This window comes from Crinia signifera, chromosome 6 (genome assembly GCF_055691185.1).
Source record: "Crinia signifera chromosome 6, ASM5569118v1, whole genome shotgun sequence".
Classification (NCBI taxonomy): domain Eukaryota; kingdom Metazoa; phylum Chordata; class Amphibia; order Anura; family Myobatrachidae; genus Crinia; species Crinia signifera.
Genome location: NC_139222.1, coordinates 252,011,267 through 252,035,522, shown reverse-complemented (window position 1 = coordinate 252,035,522; position 24,256 = coordinate 252,011,267). Strand labels below are relative to the sequence as shown.

Below are 24,256 nucleotides of genomic sequence, written 5' to 3'. Positions count from 1 at the left end.
TGCACCTTGGAAAAACCATGTTGCAATGCAGGTGGGGCAGATGATACAGAGAGAGTGGTACAGAGAGAGTAAACACCTAAGAATTATCTGTGTTGAAAACAACAATCTGGTAATGTATGCTAGCAAATGTCCACTCTCAACCATAAACCAAAACAACAGCACAAAACATGTTTCCCTATATTCTAATTTACATATACATTTGTGTTTACCGATATGATGGGGGGGGGGGGGGGGGGGGAAGAGATAAAGTGAGAGGAGATAAAGCACTAGCCAATCAACTCCCAACCAATGTTTCCTCTAATTTTACGAAGGCTGTGTGCGGCAAAAGATTTTGGCTGTGCAACTTTGGAAGGAAATTAAAATTTTTGTGCATCACTTATATATAACTGGAAAATGACGTTCAGCATTTGTGTTAACTTCAAAATGATATTAAACATTCAAAACACAGCACAGGGGCCCCATTAGAAATGTTGCTATGGGGCCCACAAAGTCCTAGTTACGCCTCTGCCAGGTGTAATACATCTACCCCAATGTCACCTTTCTGCATTATGTACAACAAATATCCAATTTAGATTGTGATTTGTTACCTAGACAACCAATGCAAAACTTATTTGGATGTTAGCCGGAAGATAAAGAAAGAAGGAAATTCCATTTTGAGAATTCAGCAGATTTTTCTGTGCAATTTAAAAACCTGTGTTCTGGGATGCAATTAAGTTCATTTTTTTTTATAGACTCCTGCATTTAATTACTCAGAATTTTTACTTTCATCAACTCGACAGAGTTCACTTTCAGTCTGAATGTTTCAGATTTTTGATATTTTTGTTTTAAATCTAAATTTGCAAAATTTTTTATAAAAAGTGTGATTCTGACACAATATAATCTAGAGCAGTGGTTCTCAACCTCGGTCCCAACAGGGCACGTTTTCATGTCTCCACACAGAATCACAGGTGAACTAATTAGCTCCACCTGTGATCTTTTAAAATGTCAGAATAATGCGTGCACCTGTGCAACTGCCAGGAGACCTGGAAAACGTGCACTGTTGGGGGTCCTTGGGGACCGAGGTTGAGAACCGCTGATTAATTTAATTCTCAGATATAAAATAAAACGGACTTAGCCAGGTAGAAGTATTTTAGAACATAAGGAAATGTACACTGTTGAACAGGAAACAAACAACACAAAAAATAAATCTCCTCACCTGAGTTTCTGACCAGCTGGGGCTGCAATCTTGTTGAATCTTTCCATTTGATCTGATGGGTCATGTGCGAGCCTGTCAGTGTGTTATCCCTGCACTGGACTTCAGATTCATTTCCATCCACGTTGTGTCTGTCTATTCCCCTCTCCAGCGTGTAGCAGACACTTACTCATTTCATGAGAGAAGTAAAACTCACCAGATCACATAGTCAAGTAAGTCTCCAGTTTCTACTCTGTCACATGACTGAATTCCCTGCCCATCCAGCTCATGCATAATTCTATACAAACATTTTGGCTATTACCTGTGTGGGTGTGAATGTGCACCTGCAGCTGTCTGACAATAGAGATTAGGAACGTATAACTTAATGCATTTCTCAGGTTTCCGAATGCATACCTCCCAACATGACCCAATCCAGGAATTACACAATGCTCCGCTCTGGGACTCCCCTCTTCAGTTATGATTGCAATCAGCTGTTTTGAACAGGTGAATTGATAAGAAGGGTGCTTGAGCATAGGTGATGGCAATCATAATTGAAGAAGGGAGTCTAGGAACAGAGCATGGCGTCCCTCCTGGAATGGGTCATGTTGTGATCTATGCCAGGGATGGGGAACCTTCGGCCCTCCAGCTGTTGAACTACATATCCCAGCATGCCCTGCAACAGTTTTAGGGCCAGATGCACTAAGCTTTAAAAGTGATAAAATGGAGAGTGATAAACCCAGGGTTGCCGACCCTCCCGAAATTTCTGGGAGTCTCCCGAAAATCGGGGCTCCCTCCCGGTCCCCCGGAAGGGTGGGCAACCCTCCCGGATTCAGGGGGGGACCCCCGCTGTCCCCCGGATCGCGGCATTAAAATGACACAATCGCGTCATTTTAGCACCGCCCCCTCCACGGAGATCACTGAATTTGCTGGTTTAACAGCATGGGGCGGGGCTTAGTGATGTCACGCTTAAGCCCCGCCCCCTGAGCGGCTACTGAAACTCTCCTCTCCAGGCTTCTCCCAGAGAGGAGAATAAGAAAGTCGGCAACCCTGGATAAACCACCAGCCAATCAGCTCCTACCTGCCATGTCCCAGGCTGTGTTTGAAAAATGTCAGGCAGGAGCTGATTGGCTGCTTGTTTATCACTCTCCATTTTATCACTTTCTAAGCTTAGTGCTTCTGGCCCTAAAACTGTTGCAGGGCATGCTGGGATATGTAGTTCAACAACAGCTGGAGGGCTGGAGGTTCCTCATCCCTGATCTATGCTGATGTACAGTACAGATAGGTTGGCACTAAGAAGGTTGACATACAAAAAAGTCAACCACTAAAGGTTGACAGGACTAAGGTCGACAGGGTTGGAAAGTCTACACAAGCATTAGGTCGACAATGGGAAGGTAGTCAAAAGGTTGACATGAGTTTGTCACTGTTTTGGAGCCGAGTTGTGCCGACAGGTGGTATTTCATACCCATAGCATCCACTAGGGCGTGGAGAAGGAATATAATAGTGCCCAGAGCATGGACACTGTACTTACAGATGGAGCAGGGCTTATTATTGCTGGCGGAGCGCCAGGACCGTGTCCCTGGCGATCCGCCAGCAATCTGGCGCTCTGGCTGAATGAGACGCTCGTGCGTCTCCCACGCACGAGCGTCTCAATAGCCGGGCGGCGAGGCGGCGCGGCGGGTGCAGTCCTGCCCGTCTCCAGCTTCAGGGAGACGGGCAGGGCTGCGGGGGGCTGCGGGGGGGCGGTGTGGACCGGCGGGGACCCGGGGAAGCCGGCGGGGACCCGGGCAAAAGCTCCGTCGGAACGGGACGCGCGTGCACCTCGTGCACGCGCGTCCCCTTCCGACATACAGATGGCGCGGGGCGGGGGATGGCGGGTGGCGAGTCCTCCGCCATCCCCAGCAAAGACAAGCCCTGCGCTATCTGTACGTCGACATTCGGGACAAAAGAACATGAAAAACTCTTCCCATCGTCGACCTAATGCACGTGTCAACATTCCGACCCTGTCGACCTAATTCATGGTCGACCTAATGTATGTCGATATTCATAGACTCGACCCTATGACCCGTACCCCATAGATTTACAGTATAATCATCTGTTAGCTAATACATATTTATTTCAATTATTCTGGGGCAGATTTATTATCACTATTTTGGGAGAAATCCCCAACGACAGCTGTTTTGCACCCACAAAAATGAAGGAAATCTACTGTTACCCCCTTAAGGTGACCATATACTAGGGCAGGCATGTCCAAACTATGGCCCTACAGCTGTTGTGAAACTACACATGTGATTTTGACACACTTCATCGGATTTCTCACCGGAATCGGATGAATAGTGACCAGATCACAACGGAATCGCCCCAGAGTATGGGCACAATGTTTCTTGTTCTTCATGGTGAGAACGGACGCTGTAGATTTCTCTGGAGCTTGGCCGGAATAGCTAACACCACTGCAGCCTATAGGCTACATTGCCACAAAACTAATGGGAGAATGATCCCAAGGATACACACTAATACATACCTCCCAACTTCTGTGCTGATGAAATAGGGACAGCGCCCGAAAAGGGGGCGGGGCGTATGCAATGAGGGCGTGGCTTATGCTAATTAGCCGCAACCTCATTTTCATACGAGAATAGACGCTCCCAACTGCCACCCCCGCAGCGGGACAATGCCTGACGCGGGTGGGACAGCGGGACAGGACCCGAAAATCGAGACTGTCCCGCTGTAATCGTGACAGTTGGGAGGTATGCTAATAGGAAACCATAACTGTCATACACATTGCGGATAAACAGATAAATATGCCCCATCCTCTTTTTTTTTTTTAAAGGAAAATGACTGTTAAGATACAAATGATTGTATTCTGGCCTATTATAAAGTAATTGTATACAAAATAAACGAAAATAAGTAAATAGATGTTTATATTATATAATTCTATCATAGATGACTGCTGACAGGACTCTGAGCTGTTTATTCAAGTCAGTGACCTAAGGGCCTCATTCAAGTTGGCTTGCTAGGTAGCATATATTCACTGCCTAGCGAGCACCTTAACGCTGCCCTGCCGAATGCCCCCCCCCCCCTTTTGTGCAAATCTGCAAAAAAAATAATTTGATGGTCGCCGACCATTTTTGCCAGCTCGCAGATAAAAGTCGGTCTGAACTGACTTTTATCTGGCCCCGAGATGGCCGAAAAGGGGGCGGGTGCTGACGTCATGTGATGTCAGCCCTCTGCCCCGATGCAGACATCGGCCTGTCTGCATTCCCAGGGGCACACCCAGCGGTTTCATTGGGACACCGCTCTACAACCCCTTCCCCTCCCCTTAGTGTATGAACGCCCGGCGAATGTAATATTTGCCAAAGGCGTTCACACATCGCATGCATATATTCTCCGATAGGCATGTGCATTCCCGATACTTCGGACCCCGCTCGCAGCGAATTCGCAGGGGACTGAACCAAACTGAATCAGGCGTGAGAGGAACATTTCTGGAAATATGTCAGCGTGCAGTGGGCAATGTACACATTATTCCATTTACAAACAATGATGCTCTGCTGTTTGATTTCAGATGGGAATTCTATTGAAGATGGGATGTTGCTATGGGCAACCCATCAGAGTCTATTATCTACAATGTTTTTCAACCTTTTTCGGCACACCGACAAGGCTTTTAAATTGCCGAGGGACACCATCAAGGCCCGACAGGGAAAAGCCGTTCTAGAAGGTGCTTAATAAATAATAAGTAGATTCTGATTTGGTTGCTATGGGCAACATCCCATGTTTAATAGAACTCCCATCTTAGTAAATAAACCCTTTTGAGACTAACAGTGTTGAATTACAGTCAGTGGGGGAAATTTACTAAGATGTGTATTCTAATTCAAATGGGATTAGTAACTTTCCCCCACTGTGTTCTATTGCTCTGATAGAACTGTGAAGGATTTCATCACATCACATTCTCTATAGTGGGTGTGTGCAGGAAGGATAATTATACTTTGCGGCTTACAGAGATGATTCAGTCCGTGCAGTTGTTAGTCTACATTTCATAATAAATGATAAATACGTGAGATGTATACTGTACTTTCCCTTTTTAACGAGCAGGAAAGCTGATGACCATAGAGCGATTCTATTATATGGAAACAAGTCAAATATGTTACCAATACTGACATAAACGCTATCAGAGTTCTGGTCATGCCAGATGTCCCTATACGCACGCACACGGGACACTGCTGGTTTTTATAAAGGGGAAATTAAACCATTTACAGTACCTCATGCCCACCCAGGCCGGTGCAAGGTTTTTTCGTCAACCTAGCGGCAAACATCAGCTTACAGCTCCCACCACCACCCACACACAATTACTGACTTTCCAGAACCCCAGGTGCAAGCTTGAAGCTCAACACCCGCCATTTGCATTAAGATCAGCAAGGATACATCTCTTCCTTAATATTGTTACATAGTTATTATTATTATTATTATTATTATTATTTTATTTATAAGGCGCCACAAGTGTTTCGCAGCGCCGTACAAAGGAACAATACAGGGAGACAAAGAGCGCCACAGTTCAATACACATTACAGCTTGGATATAAGTAGTGAGGACTCAATCAACATACAACTAGAGGCTTGAGGCCAATGATGGAGATGAGTATGCAGACGAAGATGGTCACTGAGTGTTGGAGTATAGGAGAGCTGTGAGTGACATGTGAAGAGAAGTGGGCTTTGACAACAATGTTACTCAATGGTAGATCCAGCCCTATGCCAAATACATACTTACAGTACAGTACCTACTGTCTCGAATCTCAATGAGGCTCATGATAATTGGGTGGCTCTACTGGCCCTCCGGAAGAGTGGGCAAGTCTCCTTGGTGGTCGCCACCCACTGCACATAAACATAACACCCCAGAGTATAGTTTGGGACGTCAGTCCTTTAGGACGTTAGGGGTCTAGTATCTGAAGGGTCTAGTTATAAAGGGTCATCTTAAAATTAATAGCAGCGTTATACCCGCGTTATATTATTTATAACTTCCTTGGATATCGATTGTGAATTGACTCCTCTCTATATTCCATCAACAGGTAAACCTATTTCAGATTTCTACTGCAGAACATCGCAGCTGTTTGCACTGATTTAAACGGGGTAAACCTATTTCAGATTTCTACTGCAGAACATCGCAGCTGTTTGCACTGATTTAAACGGGGTAAACCTATTTCAGATTTCTACTGCAGAACATCGCAGCTGTTTGCACTGATTTAAACGGGGTAAACCTATTTCAGATTTCTACTGCAGAACATCGCAGCTGTTTGCACTGATTTAAAAGGGGTAAACCTATTTCAGATTTCTACTGCAGAACATCGCAGCTGTTTGCACTGATTTAAACGGGGTAAACCTATTTCAGATTTCTACTGCAGAACATCGCAGCTGTTTGCACTGATTTAAACGGGGTAAACCTATTTCAGATTTCTACTGCAGAACATCGCAGCTGTTTGCACTGATTTAAACGGGGTAAACCTATTTCAGATTTCTACTGCAGAACATCGCAGCTGTTTGCACTGATTTAAACGGGGTAAACCTATTTCAGATTTCTACTGCAGAACATCGCAGCTGTTTGCACTGATTTAAACGGGGTAAACCTATTTCAGATTTCTACTGCAGAACATCGCTTTAAATCTGTAAAAGCTGCTATTGTGGTTTTATCTGTGCTATGTGAAGAACTTAGAAATATTGGGATAGTGCTACTGCTCTTACATTGGTTTGGTCTGATTAGCACCTTTTGCTGGTGGGGGAGGTGTATTGGGAGGGGCAGCTAATTCAGGATGGACATATGTTTGTTTTAGGCTTATATATTGAGTATAGTTTGGGACGTCAGTCCTTTAGGGGTCTAGTATCTGAAGGGTCTAGTTATAAAGGGTCATCTTAAAATTAATAGCAGCGTTATACCCGCGTTAACCCGAAGGAAACCAGAAGGCAAAGAACAAACCATCATTACTGCTGAAGGACTGCATTATACCCAAAAAACTCAGGAATATCATGTGGCCTCAACTCACCTTTGCCATGAGTGGACCAGGCCCACCACCCCTACGGCTGAGAACACCTGGACTACCCCCAGCCCTACCCCTCATGGTGAGCATGGAGCTGTGAGGGGAAGCAGCAGGGTCAGCCTATGCACCAACACTTCACCCATCAATCCCTTGTAAAAGTGTCAGTCCCCTGCAAATGTGTGTTCATGTCTTTTCTCTCCCCCCCCCCTCCTCTCCTGCAGCACACATCAACCCCACCATGTGCTTTTTACTGTATTGTGTACCTCCGCAGATTGCACACCCTGCCAGCGCTGACCTATGCAGTGCACCAAGCTGGTTGCCTCAGATGGTATCTCCGCGGACAGGATGTGGATCACGTGGATGTTTCTGTGCAGGGTTTATCATACTACTACAGAAGTATTTGCTTTCCAATATATGCATTGGGTCCTTGTATGGCTCGCCCCTTACAGTGTAACCTTCATAGTGCGCCCTCCATGGCTGCCTCATCTGGTGCACTTGTGAATGGGATGAAAAATACATGGACCTGAGTATACATTGAAATCATCCATTTTGGGTAGTTTCTTTTAGGGGTAATCTATTTCACCCAGGGTAATTCTACGCAGAGCGCCTAAAATGGCTGCCGCACTTGGTACCTTGTCAGGGTGGAGTACACAACCCATGGAAGTTATTATCCAAAATGCTGCACCACTCCTGCATTATGCTTACTGTGTGCTCAGGGGCTTTTGTCTGTGACATGTCTGTTACTGTACCTCCAACATCCTCTGTATTATGTGCATTGTTTTTTTTAATGTCTGTAAGCGCCTTGAGTCCTGCTGGAGAAAGTGCGCTATATAAATTTTACTTACTTACTTACTTACAGACGGAAGGGACCAATGATGCACGTTGTTTAGCAGGGGGTGGGGCCCGGGGGCACAATGTGACTTTGTGGACATGCCCTTCTCTGCTCCTTCACATCATCGTGCCTGCTGGCACCATTCTATATGTTGTGCCATGACGCTCTTCCCATGCAGTGCCAACCAGGCCACCAGAATATTGTCAAGTATGGCATTAGATTTGTTCGCAAAGGAACCTATGAGGTTGATGTATCGAGCACTGTACACTATGCATGCTGAGAGGGGTAGTGTCCAAGCCATCTTGGGAGCATGCTTATGCCTCCACTGCAGGCTCAGTTCACCAAGAGGTGTTACCGGTGAAACTTATGAATGTCAAACCGGTTCACTATGCTATTTAGACAGCAGCAGATGCATAAGTGAGAAACTACTGTATGCCTTTTTTCAGTGCTCATTTCTCTGGTGTACATTTCACCCATTGTACTTATGCTTTCCTACTTTTGGGAGGGGGCGGGGCTAAAATTATGTGATGATTCACATAATTTTATGACGTCATTCTCTGCAGGGTCAGTGACATCAGGGGACAGAGCTGTAGTATCTGTCGTAGAGCTACTGCACCCATGTGCAGTGTAAACAGTTCCGACCAAGGAATAATCCGAGTCAGAGCCATAGTGGAAAGGGGCCAGTCCCAGGTCTGACCCAGTTTGGAACAGGTCAGATACAGGATTTACAGTAGGTTGAAAAGAGGTATTAGTTCCTATACTTGGATTATAAAAGGGCACACATGACTTGAGTATGGCACTTACAAGATGTTAGGCCACTCCCAACATGCAGTTCTTGCATTATTGCATTTAACAATCCCACACCAACCTTTGCCCAGAAGTCTTGGAGAGAGCTATAGTGGAGAAGTTGTACAGAGCAACCCAACAACGTATAACTCATAAAAACCCATCCACTCATATCTTGCACAGTCCTTACAATGACATATGCTGATTGATTGCATTGAGCAACTACTCCACTTTATCTCTCTCCAACCCTTGATATATCTTCCCCAATGAGTTAAGTGGGAGTGGTCTGTTTGCTGGGTACATACAGTCAGCTGGTAAGTGAAATAGTAAATTAGCAAAATTGTATTGTTATAAAATCACTTTTCACTTGAGTAGAGAAACCTTTACCAAGCAGTACACACATTGGGGGTTATTCTGGTTCACTCGGAAAGGCACAATCACTCTCTAATGGACAAAACTATATGCACTGCAGGTGGGGCAGATGTAATATGTGCAGAGAGAGTTAGATTTGGGTGGGGTTTGTACTTCAAACTGATATCGGGGCAGTACGGATGGTGTAATGGTTAGCATTACTGCCTCACAGCACTGAGGTCATGGGTTCAATACCCACCATGGCCCTAACTGTGCAGAGTTTGTATATTCTCCCCGTACTTGCGTGGGTTTCCTCCGGGTACTCCGGTTTCCTCCCACAATCCAAAAATATACTGCTAGGCTAATTTGGCTCCCAACAAAATTAACCCTAGAATGTCTGTGTGTGCGTGTACATGTGGTAGGGAATATAGATTGTAAGCTCCACTGGGGCAGGGACTGATGTGAATGGTCAAATATTCTCTGTAAAGCGCTGCGGAATCTGTGTGCGCTATATAAGAAACTGCTAATAAATAAATAAATAAATATCTATATTGCAGTGTAAAAATAAATCAGCCAGTATTTACCCTGCACAGAAACAAAAAAACACACAAATCTCACTCTCTGCACATGTTACATCTGCCCCACCTGCAGTGTATATGGTTTTGTCCATTAGATAGTGATCGTGCCTTTCTGAGTGAACCAGAATAACCCCCATTATACATGTAATGGATTATAAATGTTGTGATACAGTATATCTCCCCATGAGAACCATGTATACCCTACTGCAGAGTTTCCACAGCCGTCCTCAATGCACCTGACAATAGATGGAACTCAGCATAGGAAACACATACACATCCAAAACTGACATAATGCCCTCAGGCCAAATTTTGACACCTCATCTCCCATCCAACCCCCCTCTCCTACCAAATGTGTCCCTCGTTGGGTCTTATGATTAAAGAGGTTATTAGACTTCAGAGTTCTTTCATTTACTGCCTTGTAAACACCTTGCAGCTACTGTCCTCTACACATTGCTGCATCTTTATGACTTCTGTGCGCCCAGCTTTGGACTCAATTGCACCCAAGAAGCAGGTTTGTGCCATGTCCTCGGGCAGGGACATAAACCACCATGCCTGATCATTATGAAGGCAAGGCTTAAAAGGAACACAAGAAACCAGCATGATAAGAAAATGTATTTAATAATAGTGCTGATACATATCAATCACCTGAGGATGGAAAACACATTTCAGGATTCTTAGATAAAGAATTTCTTGTAATATATTTTGCAATAACACAGGGTTGCCGACTTTAACATTCTCCTCTCCGGGAGAAGCCCGGAGAGGAGAGTTTCAGCAGCCGCTCAGGGGGCGGGGCTTACGAGTGACATCACTAAGCCCCACCCCCATACTGGTAAAAGCAGCTAATTCAGGGATCTCCATGGAGGGGGCGGGGCTAAAATGACGCAATTGTGCCGTTTTAGCTCCGCCCCCTCCTCTGAGACCCGAGGATTGTGGCATTTTAATGCCGCGATCCGGGGGTCAGCGGGGGTCCCCCCTGAATCCGGGAGGGTTGCCCACCCTTCCGGGGGCCGGGAGGGGGTACCCGATTTTCGGGAGACTCCCGGAAATTCCGGGAGGGTCGGCAACCCTGCAATAACATACAGTATATGAATGTGTTTTGGGGCAGCATGGACAGTGTAATGGTTAGCATTACTGCCTCACATTGCTGAGGTCATTGGTCAAAACTGTGCGGAGTTTGTATATTCCCCCGTACTTGCGTGGGTTTCCTCCCACAATCCAAAAATATACTGGTAGGTTTCCAACAAAATTAACCCTAGAATGTCTGTTTGTGCGTGTATATGTGCTAGGGAATATAGATTGTAAGCTCCACTGGGGAAGGGACTGATGTGAATGTTCAAATATTCTCTGTAAAGCTCTGCGGAATATGTGTGTAAGAAACTGTTAATAAATACATTTTATGTGTGTGTGTACTCATAGTTACCTACTCTACCAGAAGTTGCAGGAGACTCATGTTTTTTAGACTCCTGCAGGGAAGTGGGCAGGATACACAAATAAAGAAGGGAATTGTGAGTTTTCGTGGAGGGTATGGGACTAAAATGATGGCAATATGCATAATGATGCACCTGCTCGGCTCCGCCCCAGAAGACCCCAGTATGCTTCAGACTCTCCAAGTAGGAAAGTGTAAAGTACACGAGGAGCATGCAATACGTTTTTGCATGTGCAGTGACTGTCTGGTTGTGAACTGTAAATGCTGACTAAATTTCTTGTGAAATGCCATAGCACAGGACTGTATATAAGCAGCACTGCACACCAAGGAAGTCGGCATGTTCACTTCCTTCGCAAACTCTTAATGAAGCTCAACGTAGACCGCTGGAGAGCCATGATCGTCTACAACTACAAGAGTGATCTGCGACAGCAAAAGAGTTTGGATCAACTGCAGGCTGATTTTGGGTAGGAAGCATTGTCTCGAACCATTGTTTTTGTGTGGTTTGCAGAATTTGGTACTTGTGTATTATCACGGCGCCCATTGCATCGCAGGCCATAATGCATGCGATGGTATGCGATGCGATGTTCCACGATATCCCTCGATATCATACAATTTTAAAATTGTATGGCATTGTATATGCCATACAATGCGCCGGTACGCGTCCTCCGACCTTTGCATACCCCCACTATCCACGTCAGCGTGGAGTTGATTTTATATAGTGTGGCGAGCGCAGCGAGCCACCGAGCCCGAAGCGTGGCGAGCAAACGTGGAATACATGTAAAGTAATACGTGTCCCCTTGCGGGGCTCGCTGCGCTTGCCACGCTTCGGGCTCGGTGGCTCGCTGCGCTCGCAGTTCATACTGGGGGTGGCGTAGGGGTGCATTTAACATTGTAAGCACCCATTAGGGTGCTTAAAAACACTCATTAGGGTGCTTATACAATTTAACATCGTATAGGGGGCTTAAATCGCATCGCTGTGCATCAGGTGTATGGCATGCGATGAAAAATCGGGCTCTGCTATGCGATGGGCGCCGTGATAATACACAAGTACCCAGAATTTTGATACAGGAAGGTGCGGAGTACTGTGTCCAAATGGATGTCCACCATCACCGAGGATTAGGTTGCTGCTATGCAGCCATAGTTGAGATGGATGCCATGGAGACCATGGCCCAGTTAGAGAAGGGAATCATGTTTTTAGGATCCACCCAGGGGATACTCCACGTAAAGTGTGGCCTGTAAGGTACTGTATCTGCATGTTGGGTACCACATAAGCTGACTCGAGAACAGAAGAAGGCTCTGATGACTTGAGGGTCGTTTCAGAATTTTGCCCCATATCTCCGAAGTTTTCGGTCTGCACATGCGCATGTGCAGGCAAAGTTTCTCTTCACCGAGGCGCTCTCAGAGTGACAGGCAGGAGGCTTTCGCTGGGGTCCACCCAGCGTTTCATGGGTGTGTCCACAAAAACTGCCTGCTTGTGGTGGGTAGATGACATCACATGATGTCAGCACCCGCCCTGAATTTGACGGAAATCATCCATCGGAAAAGTAACTCCAGGCTTACATTTCATAACGAACAATGAAAAATGATTTGATGGTGAGTAACCATTAAATGATTGTGCATCTGTGCGGGCACATCCGCTCACAGCATACTGAGAGGATTCGGCTGGTGGGGGCCCAGTGATCCCCATGCTCCACCACAGAAGTTCCGACTTGAGCAGAGTGTAGCCAAGCAGACGGTGGCTGTTTTTGTGGCCAAGACTTGTGCAGCAGTGAAACATCACGAGGACTGGTACAACAATCGATGCCTGCTGCACGTCCTGGAAGCCATGTCCGTGCTCATGATGCCGTTTTCCATCATGACAACGAACCTGCCCACAAGTCCAGAAAAGTGGTGGATTCTCTGGCCCATAAATGCATCCAGGAGCTTGGTCATCTGGTGGACAGTGCTGATCTGGCCCCCTGCAATTTATTTGTGTTCCAATAAATCAAATGCAAGATGTATGGAATTCATTGAGTCACAGGAAGCTTCATCCAGCGTATAAAAGGTGGGGCAGATGTATGAAGCAGTGATAAGGGAGGAGAAGTGAGTCATAGGAGAAGTGGCCCATGGCAACCAATCAGCTGTTCTGTATAATTTTATAATATGCAAATTATAGATGTTACTTCAGTGCTGCTTGGTTTCCATGGGCTACTTCTCCTCTGGCTCCCTCCCTCATCACTGTTTTATACATACTGTATACCCCACACCAACTTCAGATGGGTCCAGCTGGTTCACCAAGTAGTTTCAGCCCATGCAATTTTGTATAGACTGTTCTGACATATACTTTGGAAAAATGTAATGTTCATTTTGATTGTAAGTAAAATACTTTTTGTGCATCCGGAAACCTATTGCACACCTCTTGTGTGTATAGGAGAGAGAGAGAGACTCTGGTTGTGTAGTTCGTTGTGGTCTGTATGCATTACGCACATACAGTGCTTCATTGTCTGAACCTGTGATCAATGCGGAACTTGTAGCCAATATAAACATGGATCTCTGCAGCTCTGCTCTTTCAAAACCCTTCTTTTTAAATTGCAGTTAAACATGCTTTATTTCTAACATCCATAGATGTAGAATTATTCCTGAATTATAATAGTTATTTTCTCCTCCACTTTGAAACCCTCATCTGGCCCCTTTAAAGAGTTCATCAGTGCTAGAGATACAAATGCAATAGTCCTGGTTCTGATCTCAACAAAGCACCATTCATCCTGCTCTACTCAGTATGGACAGAAGAACTGTGTTCAGGATGTTTCTCCAGGAACCCCCGATCTCCTGAAGGCCAGCTGTGGAGGCTCACGATTGGATGGCGGAGGTAACAACCCAACTGGCTCCAATGAATACTCTGTGGCTGTTTCAGGAACAGCTTTAAATCAGAACAAACCTTGTAGCAATGGAATTGCTGCAATGTAATAAATACTGGCTGCTTTTTTTGCACGTTGCTTAGAAATAGTGGACAGCTTTATTTTTACACTGTAATTTAGAAGTCAGCTATAACACAACCCTAACAACCAAGCAGATCCCTGAGGTTACACAGTGCGCAAACCTGACAGTCAGTGGCGTAACTACAGAGGGTGCAGCTGCTATGGAGCTCAAGCTGTCTGTAGGGCCCGCTTCTCCCCCTGCACCCAATTACACTGCTCTGATGATGTGAGATGCGACTATCTCCTTCCCTTTGGGGAAGAGAAAAGATAACTCTTTTTTTGGGGGCACTAACTTGAATTATTATAATTTTACTTTCGTAACATATGAGGGATAATCCAAAACCTCATACAGTGAGAATTATGGGAGTAAATGGGCTATTTAAAGGGAATTTGAGCAGTTGGGGAGAGAAAGAGAAAGAGAAAAGGGAAAATAATATAATTTTTAGTTAATTTATAATATAAGTGGGATGGATTGGGTGTGTAATGTCCACAAGACTATGATGTTAAGGGTCAACACACATATTTAAAATTGGTGAATGTTTCAGCTTATTTTAGTCAAATTGTCCATTCATGGGGTTCCTTGGAATTCCCTGGACAGTTGATCTATTAGGCTGATTTTTTTGGTTTTTTAATGCTCTGTGACTGTGCAATACTCTTATTGCTTACTGGGATATTGTCCCATTTAGCAAAAAACTTGTGAAAGTGAAAATATATAACATACTATGTGATATTAAAATGGCGATGATGTTCTTGTTCGGTGGTGACGGCCACTATGACAGGAGACCCATTAAATTAGCGCCCATGCGCTTAGTTATGCAGAGTGCAAGTTAGTCTAAGATGTCAATATTAGTCTGAGATGTCAGTCTGAGATATCAATAATAGGAAAATTAGAAGTGCACCCCTAGGGTCCCAACTGTCCCGTGTTTGCCCGTGTGCCCAATCGGGCAGTGAACGGGTTAAACAGTACACAGGTTAAGGGGCCACTAATTGGGGGCAGCAGAAGAAAGAAAACTGGGATCTGCTTTTGGGGCTCAGCTCTTGGATCACCCCTGATGGAATACCAGCGCAGGGGGTCACTCTCTGGCTGGCCGCAATGAGAGTCCCTTAGCGAGAGTAGTAAAATATTGATAACAGCACAAAAAGATATAGCAGGTTTAGTCAGCTCTGTAGGTATTGTAACCAAATTGTAAATAGTTTGTCTTATGGGGCGTGGCCTAGCGGTATATGGAGTAGGACGCGTGCCGGCGAAGCTCCTGACCGCAAGATCCTGAATTTATCCTTACCGGGGGGAGAGAACCGCTATCGAGGCAGATTTCAACACCCTACCTGCCCCTGACGGTGCTGAGCCGAAGGAGGTGACCCTGTGCTGCCTGGCTGCCCGGTGCCGATCCCCGCTGAGCTCGTTTCCCGCGACACGCTGCCGGGCGCCATCTTGGAAGGGGAGACGGAGAGGAACGCGGAGGCGCCGACTGGGGGACACCGCGCCAGGAGAACGGCGGCTGCTACCGAGGTAACTCTGCCCTCGAGACCCTGTCCATCGGAGCGCAGCACACCCCACAGCCCTGTGACAGATCAGACGGAGTCGGAGACGCCAGACTCGCCCCGCCGGCAGATAGACCCGACAACGGGGAAACCCTTTCTCTGCTGGAAGCCTCTCTTATACTGCCATTGTCGGCGGAGGGGGGCTTGAGGTGACGGGGGAGTGACAACTTCGTGGGCTGAGGAACATCTATGGACCCCACTCGGCCAGCCGGGCCCTAGAGAGAGCGGTGAGTGCCTGCCGCCATTTTGTGGAGGGGAGCACTCAATAGAGAAACATTCACCCTGTACCCAAAATTACACTGGAGCCCTGCACACCGCTGGGAACCTAGTGCCTTGTGGATAAGGGCTGCTGCTCCTATTGTCCCACACCGGGCTGAATACATAAGGTGGGGGGGAGATTTTTGCATGAGGATTTGCTCCCACATCACCCTGTCTTGGAGGGTTGCCTGTAGAGGTGGGACCCCAGCGAGACCTCCCTTCCCCACGCATAAAGTGTTGTTGCACCAGATCTGTGCCCCACTGGTACCCCCTGGAGACACAGAACTGTGACTAGTGCAAACAGTTGTGCAAACACTGTGCACATACTGCATCCTCAATCCCCTACGCTGGACCCACACCTGTTATCCCCTCTACCGCAGCACCCTTCACTGTGAGTTATCCTGTGGACACTGCCTCATACTCTGCTCACCTAATATTGTGCCTGTACTGCTGGTAACCCTGGTCAGTTATAAAAGACTGCTGTGAACTTTCCCTTACTGACAGACCACGTTATAACCTATGTCCCGAAGAAACACGCCAGCTGCTGCGGCAAAACTGGCAAAATTTGCCAGGATAGAACCTGTGCCGGACCCTGCACCACCCCCTGCCGAGCCCCTTCCTTCAGGGTCTGATATGGCGGAATCACCAGAGGTAACAATGGCTCAGCTTTTACAGGCTATTACTGATTCAGAGAAGAGACTTGCTGGCAGGGTTGCGGAGGTGAAAATCGACATATCCTTCATAAGGCAAGATATGCAGAAACTAAGGGACCGAGTCGAAGAGACTGAGACTTGAATCTCTACACTGGAGGACACCACTGCACCTATCCCTGACCGCCTCTCCACGCTGGAATCCCAAATGACAACATGTCAGCAGAAGCTGACGGATATGGAGGGGAGGCTCAGGAGGAATAATGTGAGATTCGTAGGCCTTCCTGAAAAGGCGGAGGGTACAGACCCTGAATCCTTCCTCGAGGCTTGGCTGATATCCCTGTTTGGTAAGGACGCCTTTACCCCACAATTCGCAGTGGAGAGAGCACATAGAGTACCCACGCGTCCGTTGCCTCCTGGTGCACCACCACGCACATTCATTGCGAAGCTTCTCCACTACAAGTACCGAGATGCTGTTCTTCGACTTGCAAGATTGAAGGGTCCCCTTATCTACGAGGGCCAACGGGTGGCGGCCTTCCAAGACTTTTCTGTGGAAGTCCAGAAATCTCGATCTCAGTTTACTGGGGTTAAGCAACGCCTACGATCTCTCCAGCTGAAATACTCAATGCTCTACCCTGCACGGCTGAGAGTGGTGGCTGGTACCCGTACCCATTTCTTCGATACGCCTCAGGCGGCCTCGACATGGATGGACACACAGCCGGCCCAGAGAGAGCTCCCTCCTTGAGCTGGCCCTCTGCTGTATATGCTGGAGACTGCCCGATATTTGCAAAATCTCTCTTTCTTTTCTGTCTCTTATAGGCACTTCTATTGGTAATGTATGACACATAAGATAATGATACTTAGGGATAATCCCTTAACAAGAGATATATTCTCTTCAACCCGACTAAATGAATATTGGTCTAGGTCAGGACTACCATGTACTTTAGGTTATAAATAATAGTTGCCCCCTAAGGGCGTGTTTCATTTGATTACTTTTCTTGGTTGAAACGTCTCCTTAAGAGGAGTCGATTCGGGGTTTAATGTTAGGGAAGCAAAGTGTACCTATGTTTGGGTGGGTATGCCGGGTGGGACGGGTTTTTCTTGTTTTTCTTATATTTCTAAGTTCTTTTTATTTTTTTTGCAATGTGTGTACTATTCCTATATATTTGCTCCTGGATGCTGGGTGGGATAGGATGGCCAAACGTGACACTTTTGTTGCATGCGGCCCCCTCCTACCCATTATCTTCCACTGTATGGTGCAATGGTGAAGGTTATCGGGTGGAACGTTAGGGGTCTTAATGACCGAGTTAAACGTACCCTGGTATTAAACCAGCTCAGGGCGCGTTCCCCAGGAATTACATGCCTTTTCGAGACATACCTTGTGGGTAGCAAAGTGCTTGCACTTAAAAAGCCATGGGTGGGTTGGGCCTTTCACTCGGTCTTCCACCCCAACTCCAGAGGAGTCTCGGTATTAATACATAAATGTATGGGGTTCAAATGTCAAAAAGTGCAAATAGACCCTAGGGGCTGCTATGTATTCCTGGCAGGTACTTTGAGTGACTCCCCCATTGTTATACTGGCCATTTATAACCCGCCTCCATATCAACCCACTATAATCAACAAAGCGTGTACCTTTATGCAGGACTTCCCATCATACCCAGTTATAAGTGTCGGGGATTTTAACGCTGTGATGGATGAATCCTTGGACAGGTGGAGACCTGTTCCCGGAGGGGGACGGAGCGGGGCCACACCCTTTGCTCGTCTCATTGGGGAGGTGGGCTTGATAGATGTTTGGAGGCTAAGATACCCGACGGCCAGCTGCTTCTCATGTTTTTCTGGCACCCACGGGGTTTTCTCACGTATTGATATGGCGCTGATTTCTAGGCGGCTGGTCCCCTCTGTGACTGCTATTGAGTACTTGCCCAGGGGCGTCTCGGACCACTCCCCGGTGTGTCTTGAGGTGGAGTTGGGGGGAACCAGGGGCGCAAAATTCTGGCGCTTTAACCCTTTCTGGCTGACGCAGATGGGAGCAGCCTCTGAACTGTTGGTGTTGTGGGAGGAATTTTTTGTAAATAATCCTGTGGAGGGGGATGCTTCCCTGGTCTGGGACGCAATTAAGGCATTCCTACGTGGCTCACTAATTTCCCGGGTCGCACAGCTGAAGATCTTTAGTCGCAGGGCGGAGACTGAGTTGGAGGGGCAGAGTACAGAGCTTGAGCAGAAATACTTGACAACCGGGCTTGAGGCGGACCGTGTGGAGTGGCTCGTTGTACATAAGCAATGGACGGAGATGCTGCTGGATAAAACCAAGCGACGTCTCCTGTTCCAATCACATGACTTTTACACGCAGGGTGACAGATCGGGTAAATTTCTGGCTTACCTGGCCAGGGAAAACCTTCCACCAACAATAGTGCATAATATACGACGGGAGGACGGTACAATATGTTCGGGGACTCTTCCTGTAGCGACCTCCTTTTATAAACACTTCGAGAGAGTATATGACACCCGTGTATCCTATAATCCGACAGAACTAACCGACTACCTTAATGACATCACGATTCCCAGCTTAAACACTGACTCTAGGGAGTTCCTGGATGCTCCCCTTACATTGGAAGAGGTTGAGGCGGCAATTAAGACCTTCCCCAATTCTAAGTCCCCGGGAGTGGATGGACTCCCAATAGAATTATACAAAACCCATGTTACATTCTTTGCCCCCAAACTACTATCCCTGTATAATCATTTGCTGAAACAGGGCTCCCTGCCTGTGTCTATGGCGGAGGCGCTAATTGTCCTTATTCCGAAGCCTGGCAAAGACCCGTTGTCCCCTGACTCTTACCGGCCCATCTCACTATTATCCACTGACGTCAAAATACTGGCCAAGCTGCTTGCGATACGCCTGAACGCGGTTGTGCTTCAGGTGGTACACGCTGACCAAACGGGCTTCATGCCTGGCAGATCGACGACCCTAAACTTACGTCGCCTCTTTACCTATTTGCAGTGGGCCCGGGAGGGAATGGAGGACGCGGTGGTGGTCTCCTTGGACGCAGCCCGCGCTTTTGATTCGGTAGAGTGGGGCTACCTGTGGGAGGTCCTGCGTAAGTTCGGAATAGGCCCAAATTTCCTTTCATGGGTCAAATTGCTATATACAGGACCGACTGCTCGCATGCTGGTTAACGGTTACACCACAGAATCCTTTAGCTTGGGTAGGGGAACCAGGCAGGGATGCCCCCTGTCCCCCCTGCTCTTCGCACTTGCGGTGGAGCCGTTGGCCTGTCACATTAGGGCGTCCCCCCTAATAAAAGGGTACGAGATAGGAGACACCGTGGAAAAAATCGGGTTATATGCGGACGATATGATTTTGTATTTATCTGATATGACCTCTTCCCTCCCAGCGTTATTGACCCTGATGACGGAGTATGCTAGATTCTCAGGGATCGGAATAAACTGGGATAAGTCGGTGGTGTTCCCCCTACTATCTAGCACGCAACGACCACAGTCTTATAGTTGCCCTCTCCGCTGGTGCACACAATTTAAATACCTGGGTATCCAGGTTACCCACGCGCCTGCCGAATTCATATCCCTGAATCTGATCCCGCAGATTGACCACCTACGCCAGAAGGCCCGTACCTGGAAAACACTTCCCTTATCTGTGACAGGCAGGGTGAACCTTATAAAAATGACAGTCCAGCCCAAATTTCTATATATACTGCAGAACTCGCCCACCTACATACCTATTTCCTATTTCCAGCTTATTACTAGACACATAGTTTCTTTTGTATGGGGAGGTAAGCGCTCCAGGGTGGCAGCCAAGACCCTATGTCGGTCAAGATATGACGGAGGCCTTGCACTCCCAGACTTGAGATTGTACTACCTGACGGCACAACTAGCCCAGCTTGCCGGATGGGTCACACCAACAAACCGTGAGAACCTGTCTATGGCTCTTCTGAGCAGGGCGGGCCTCTCCTTCACTCCCTTGCAGTTCTTACTAGCAAAGTCTACGATGGGGACGCTTCCACCTCTTTTACAGCAGGCCCGTAGAGTGTGGGTGACAGCGGGAACCATACGGGGAGACCCGGTAATAGACTCCTGCTCTCCTATATGGAGAAATAAAGAATTTCCTGAACTACATAAATTAAAAACAGGCACAGACTGGATGTCATTTGGGGTCTCTGAACTGGGCCACCTCTTTCAGGACGGAACATTCTGTTCTTTTGAGCAAATGGTTGATAAATATGAAATACCGAGGCAGTTTTTTTATAAATACCTCCAGCTTAGACATGCGGTGGGTGCGCAGTGGAGGGGGAATACACCTGAACTGGCTGCTGCCCCGGTCCGCACACTGATTAGTAAACTTCCGGTTCGTGGGAAGGTCTCAGCTCTGTACTCTCCTCTGCTCACCTTCTCGGGGGTGGGCCGTTTGGAGGGTTTGCGGGCCAGATGGGTTGTGGACCTGGGGCCTATTGAGGATGAGGAATGGTCACATATGCTAAGTTCACCTAGAGATGCCACTGCATTTGCACGATTTCAGCAGATCCAGTTCTATGTCCTGCACCGGGTCTACTGGACCCCTCACAGACTTATGAAGATGGGTGGTGCTGGGTCTGATGTATGCCCCAAATGCAAGAGCCCAGATGCGGACTTCTGGCACATGTTGTGGCAGTGTCCACGGGTACACTCCTTTTGGTTGGCTGTTTTGGCTAGCATACGGGATACGGGAATACAGGCCCCACTGACTAGCCCCCGGGTATGTGTCTTTGGGCTTGAATTGGAGGAGCTGCTCCCTAGGTACCACAGAATTTATGTTAACACCCTTCTCACGCTGGCCCGTGTATGCATCGCAAGGACCTGGATGGGACCTTCTGCCCCAGCGCACGCAGCATGGATAGCCCTGGTTAACACTACTGTATCCCACGAGCGCTTCATGTACACTAAGAGGAACTGCATGGGGAAATATGGCAAGGTTTGGAGTCTGTGGCAATCGTCCCCCCTATACCTACAGGACTCGAGCCTGTGAATTATCATGATCCTGCCTTGAGTTTATGGAACCCCCAAGGACATCTTAGTATTTAAGACTCGGCTAAGAGTTCATTGAGACCCTATGTCGTATGAAACCATTGCACCCACCTCTATGTGATAAACATTGACTAATGTAAATGTATACATGTACAATATGGAGCATGATAAATATATCCTATATATATTATAATTTGGAATAATGTAACACACAAATACCTGTTTTATATATTTGTTTATTATTATTATTTTCTTTTTGTTTAGTAAGTTATGTAATTGTTTTATATGCAACTTTTCAAAAACGAATAAAAAAATACTTGATTCAAAAAAAATAGTTTGTCTTATACATTCCACAAGGTACCTATACTAATTGCACAATTGCAATGGTTTTCTGGACCTTTGAACGCACAGATGCCTGGGAATGATAATTATAATAATGGCTGCAAGAAAAGAACCTGCTGATAATGCTCTCTCACAAAAAGAAAAGAAATACCTTCAAGGAAATTTTTGTACACTTTTATGATCACAATAGTATGGATTTTGTGATCATTATATCCCTTAATGGTTACTCAGACACTAATATTCAATTAATATTCAATTACTCATACATCGGAATACAGGTGCTCGATATACACTATCCAATTTGGACTCATTCAATCTATAGTTTTATAGATGGTCTGTATAGCTTTAGGTGCCTTTCACTATATTCCTTAATAGTCCCTTAGACAGAAAATTCAGTCAATCATATATAGAACTTCCGACACTTAGTATACACCATCCAATTTAAACTTATACAATCTGTAGATTTTTTAGGCAGTCTATATCACTTTAAGAGTCCTGTATTAACTTTTCATTGAATATGCACGCTACAAACACCAATACTCACACTTCTATAGTATATGAGGGATATGCACAGGTTTAGGTTTGACAAAGGTCCTTATAACCGGTCAGACAACGACATTTGTATATACAAGTATTTGGACATCACGTCCCAAACCACAGCATTTTTACTTATCCTTCTGATGTGAGTTCAGTCAATGCTTAAATAGCACCTGGGTCCTCTCTGTGGCCGTCCTTCCACCCTGTGCATGTGCCCCCACGTATGCAAATATTTTTTTGGGATGGTGGGAGAGAGAAGCCGTATTCAATGAAGAGAACGATCGATATACCAAACACATCATTGGATGGTGGAGGTATATTGATGATATCCTACTGATATGGGAGGGAGACGAAGACATGTTACTATCATTTATCAGTCACCTCAACCTAAATAAGATAAACATCAGGCTTACCCACCACATCAGTAGGCAAATGGTACCATTTCTGGACCTAAATATATATAGAGGCGAAGACAATACGATCCAGACGCAACTATATAGAAAGGATACGGCAACAAACTCCATCTTGCATCAGTCCAGCTCGCACTTCCCACCTACGGTGGATAATTTACCAAAAGGCGAATTTTTACGTCTTCGGAGGAACTGCTCCGATAGACAACAGTTTGAACAACAAAGTGAAGAACTGGGGGAGAGATTGAAGGAGCGAGGATACAGTAGGAGGAGGATCAAACGGGCAAGGAGAGAAGCATCTCAATTGAGGAGAGAAACATTGATTTTCCCCGATAAAAAAAGAGAAAAAGAGACTAAGATCAGGTTTGTGGGAAACTACTGCAGGGAATGGAAGAATATTCAGCAGATAATCCAAAAGCATTGGTCTGTTCTCCTATTGGATGAAGATCTCTCTCAAATACTGGATCCGAAGGCGGCCATGAGCTGGAGACGTTCGAAAAATCTAAAAGACGAACTCGTCCATAGCCACTTTACTAAGACAGCTACTAAACGCCCAGATAGGGTGGTTGGTTCTTTCCCATGTGGAAATTGTAAAGCATGTCAATACATGCGGAAAACCAAAGAAGTACAGGACAGGTATGGAAACAAAATCAAGATTAACACCTATATCAACTGTAACACCACAGGCGTAGTCTACTGTATAACCTGCCCCTGCAAAAAGAATTACGTGGGCATGACAACAAGACCACTTAAGCAGAGGGTATTAGAGCATGCAGGATCAGTAAGAAACGCGACAGCAGACTTGGCTAAATTCAAAAAATTTATGTCAGTGGCACGCCACTTCCTGAGGCAACATGGAGGCTCCTTTCAAGAAGCAAGCATATGCGGACTGGAAAAAGTCAGCCTAGGGATTAGAGGCGGGGATATACAGAAAAAACTTATGCAACGGGAAAGTGAGTGGACTTTTAAACTTGATGGACTCACGCCGGATGGATTAAATGAGTACATCAATTATCAGGTCTTTATCTGAGGAATCAATAAATTAAATAAAATATGAATTTTTTGAAAAGTAATACATCATTAACATAGGTTCAAAAGGAAGATACTTATGTATTCATGGGCACAGACAACTCATATCCCTATTTAATTTCTCACTTTTTCACGTTTTAATTTGCAGTGTCACACCGAGTTAGGTTTACACCATTTTTCACTAATAATTGGCTCACTCAAGAGATCAAATGTAACAAGCATACGAACATCACAGGATTACTTAAAGAATTAAATATAACACATTTTAACACCATAAACTAATAGTTCATCGTTCACTATCACAGATTAATCAATAATTAGGAGCACCAGCACTTCTTAATAAGTACTAAATAGCACT

The 24,256-nt window shown here is 46.1% G+C and overlaps 1 protein-coding gene across 11 annotated transcripts in view; it reads right to left on the bottom strand.

Moving 5' to 3' along the window:
- BLNK (B cell linker) overlaps nucleotides 1–24,256 on the bottom strand; it is a 249,892-nt gene that overhangs the window by 92,635 nt on the left and 133,001 nt on the right. Inside the window, exon 1 of one of the 11 annotated variants that reach the window (XM_083149317.1) lies at nucleotides 1,196–1,557. The exons of 9 other annotated variants lie outside the window; for them this stretch is intronic. In XM_083149317.1, coding sequence (XP_083005443.1) covers nucleotides 1,196–1,242 — 47 coding nt within the window. In that variant the 5' untranslated portion in view covers nucleotides 1,243–1,557. Of the gene's footprint in view, nucleotides 1–1,195; nucleotides 1,558–24,256 lie in introns of those variants that run through there. One more of the 11 variants, XM_083149321.1, reaches the window with a different exon arrangement.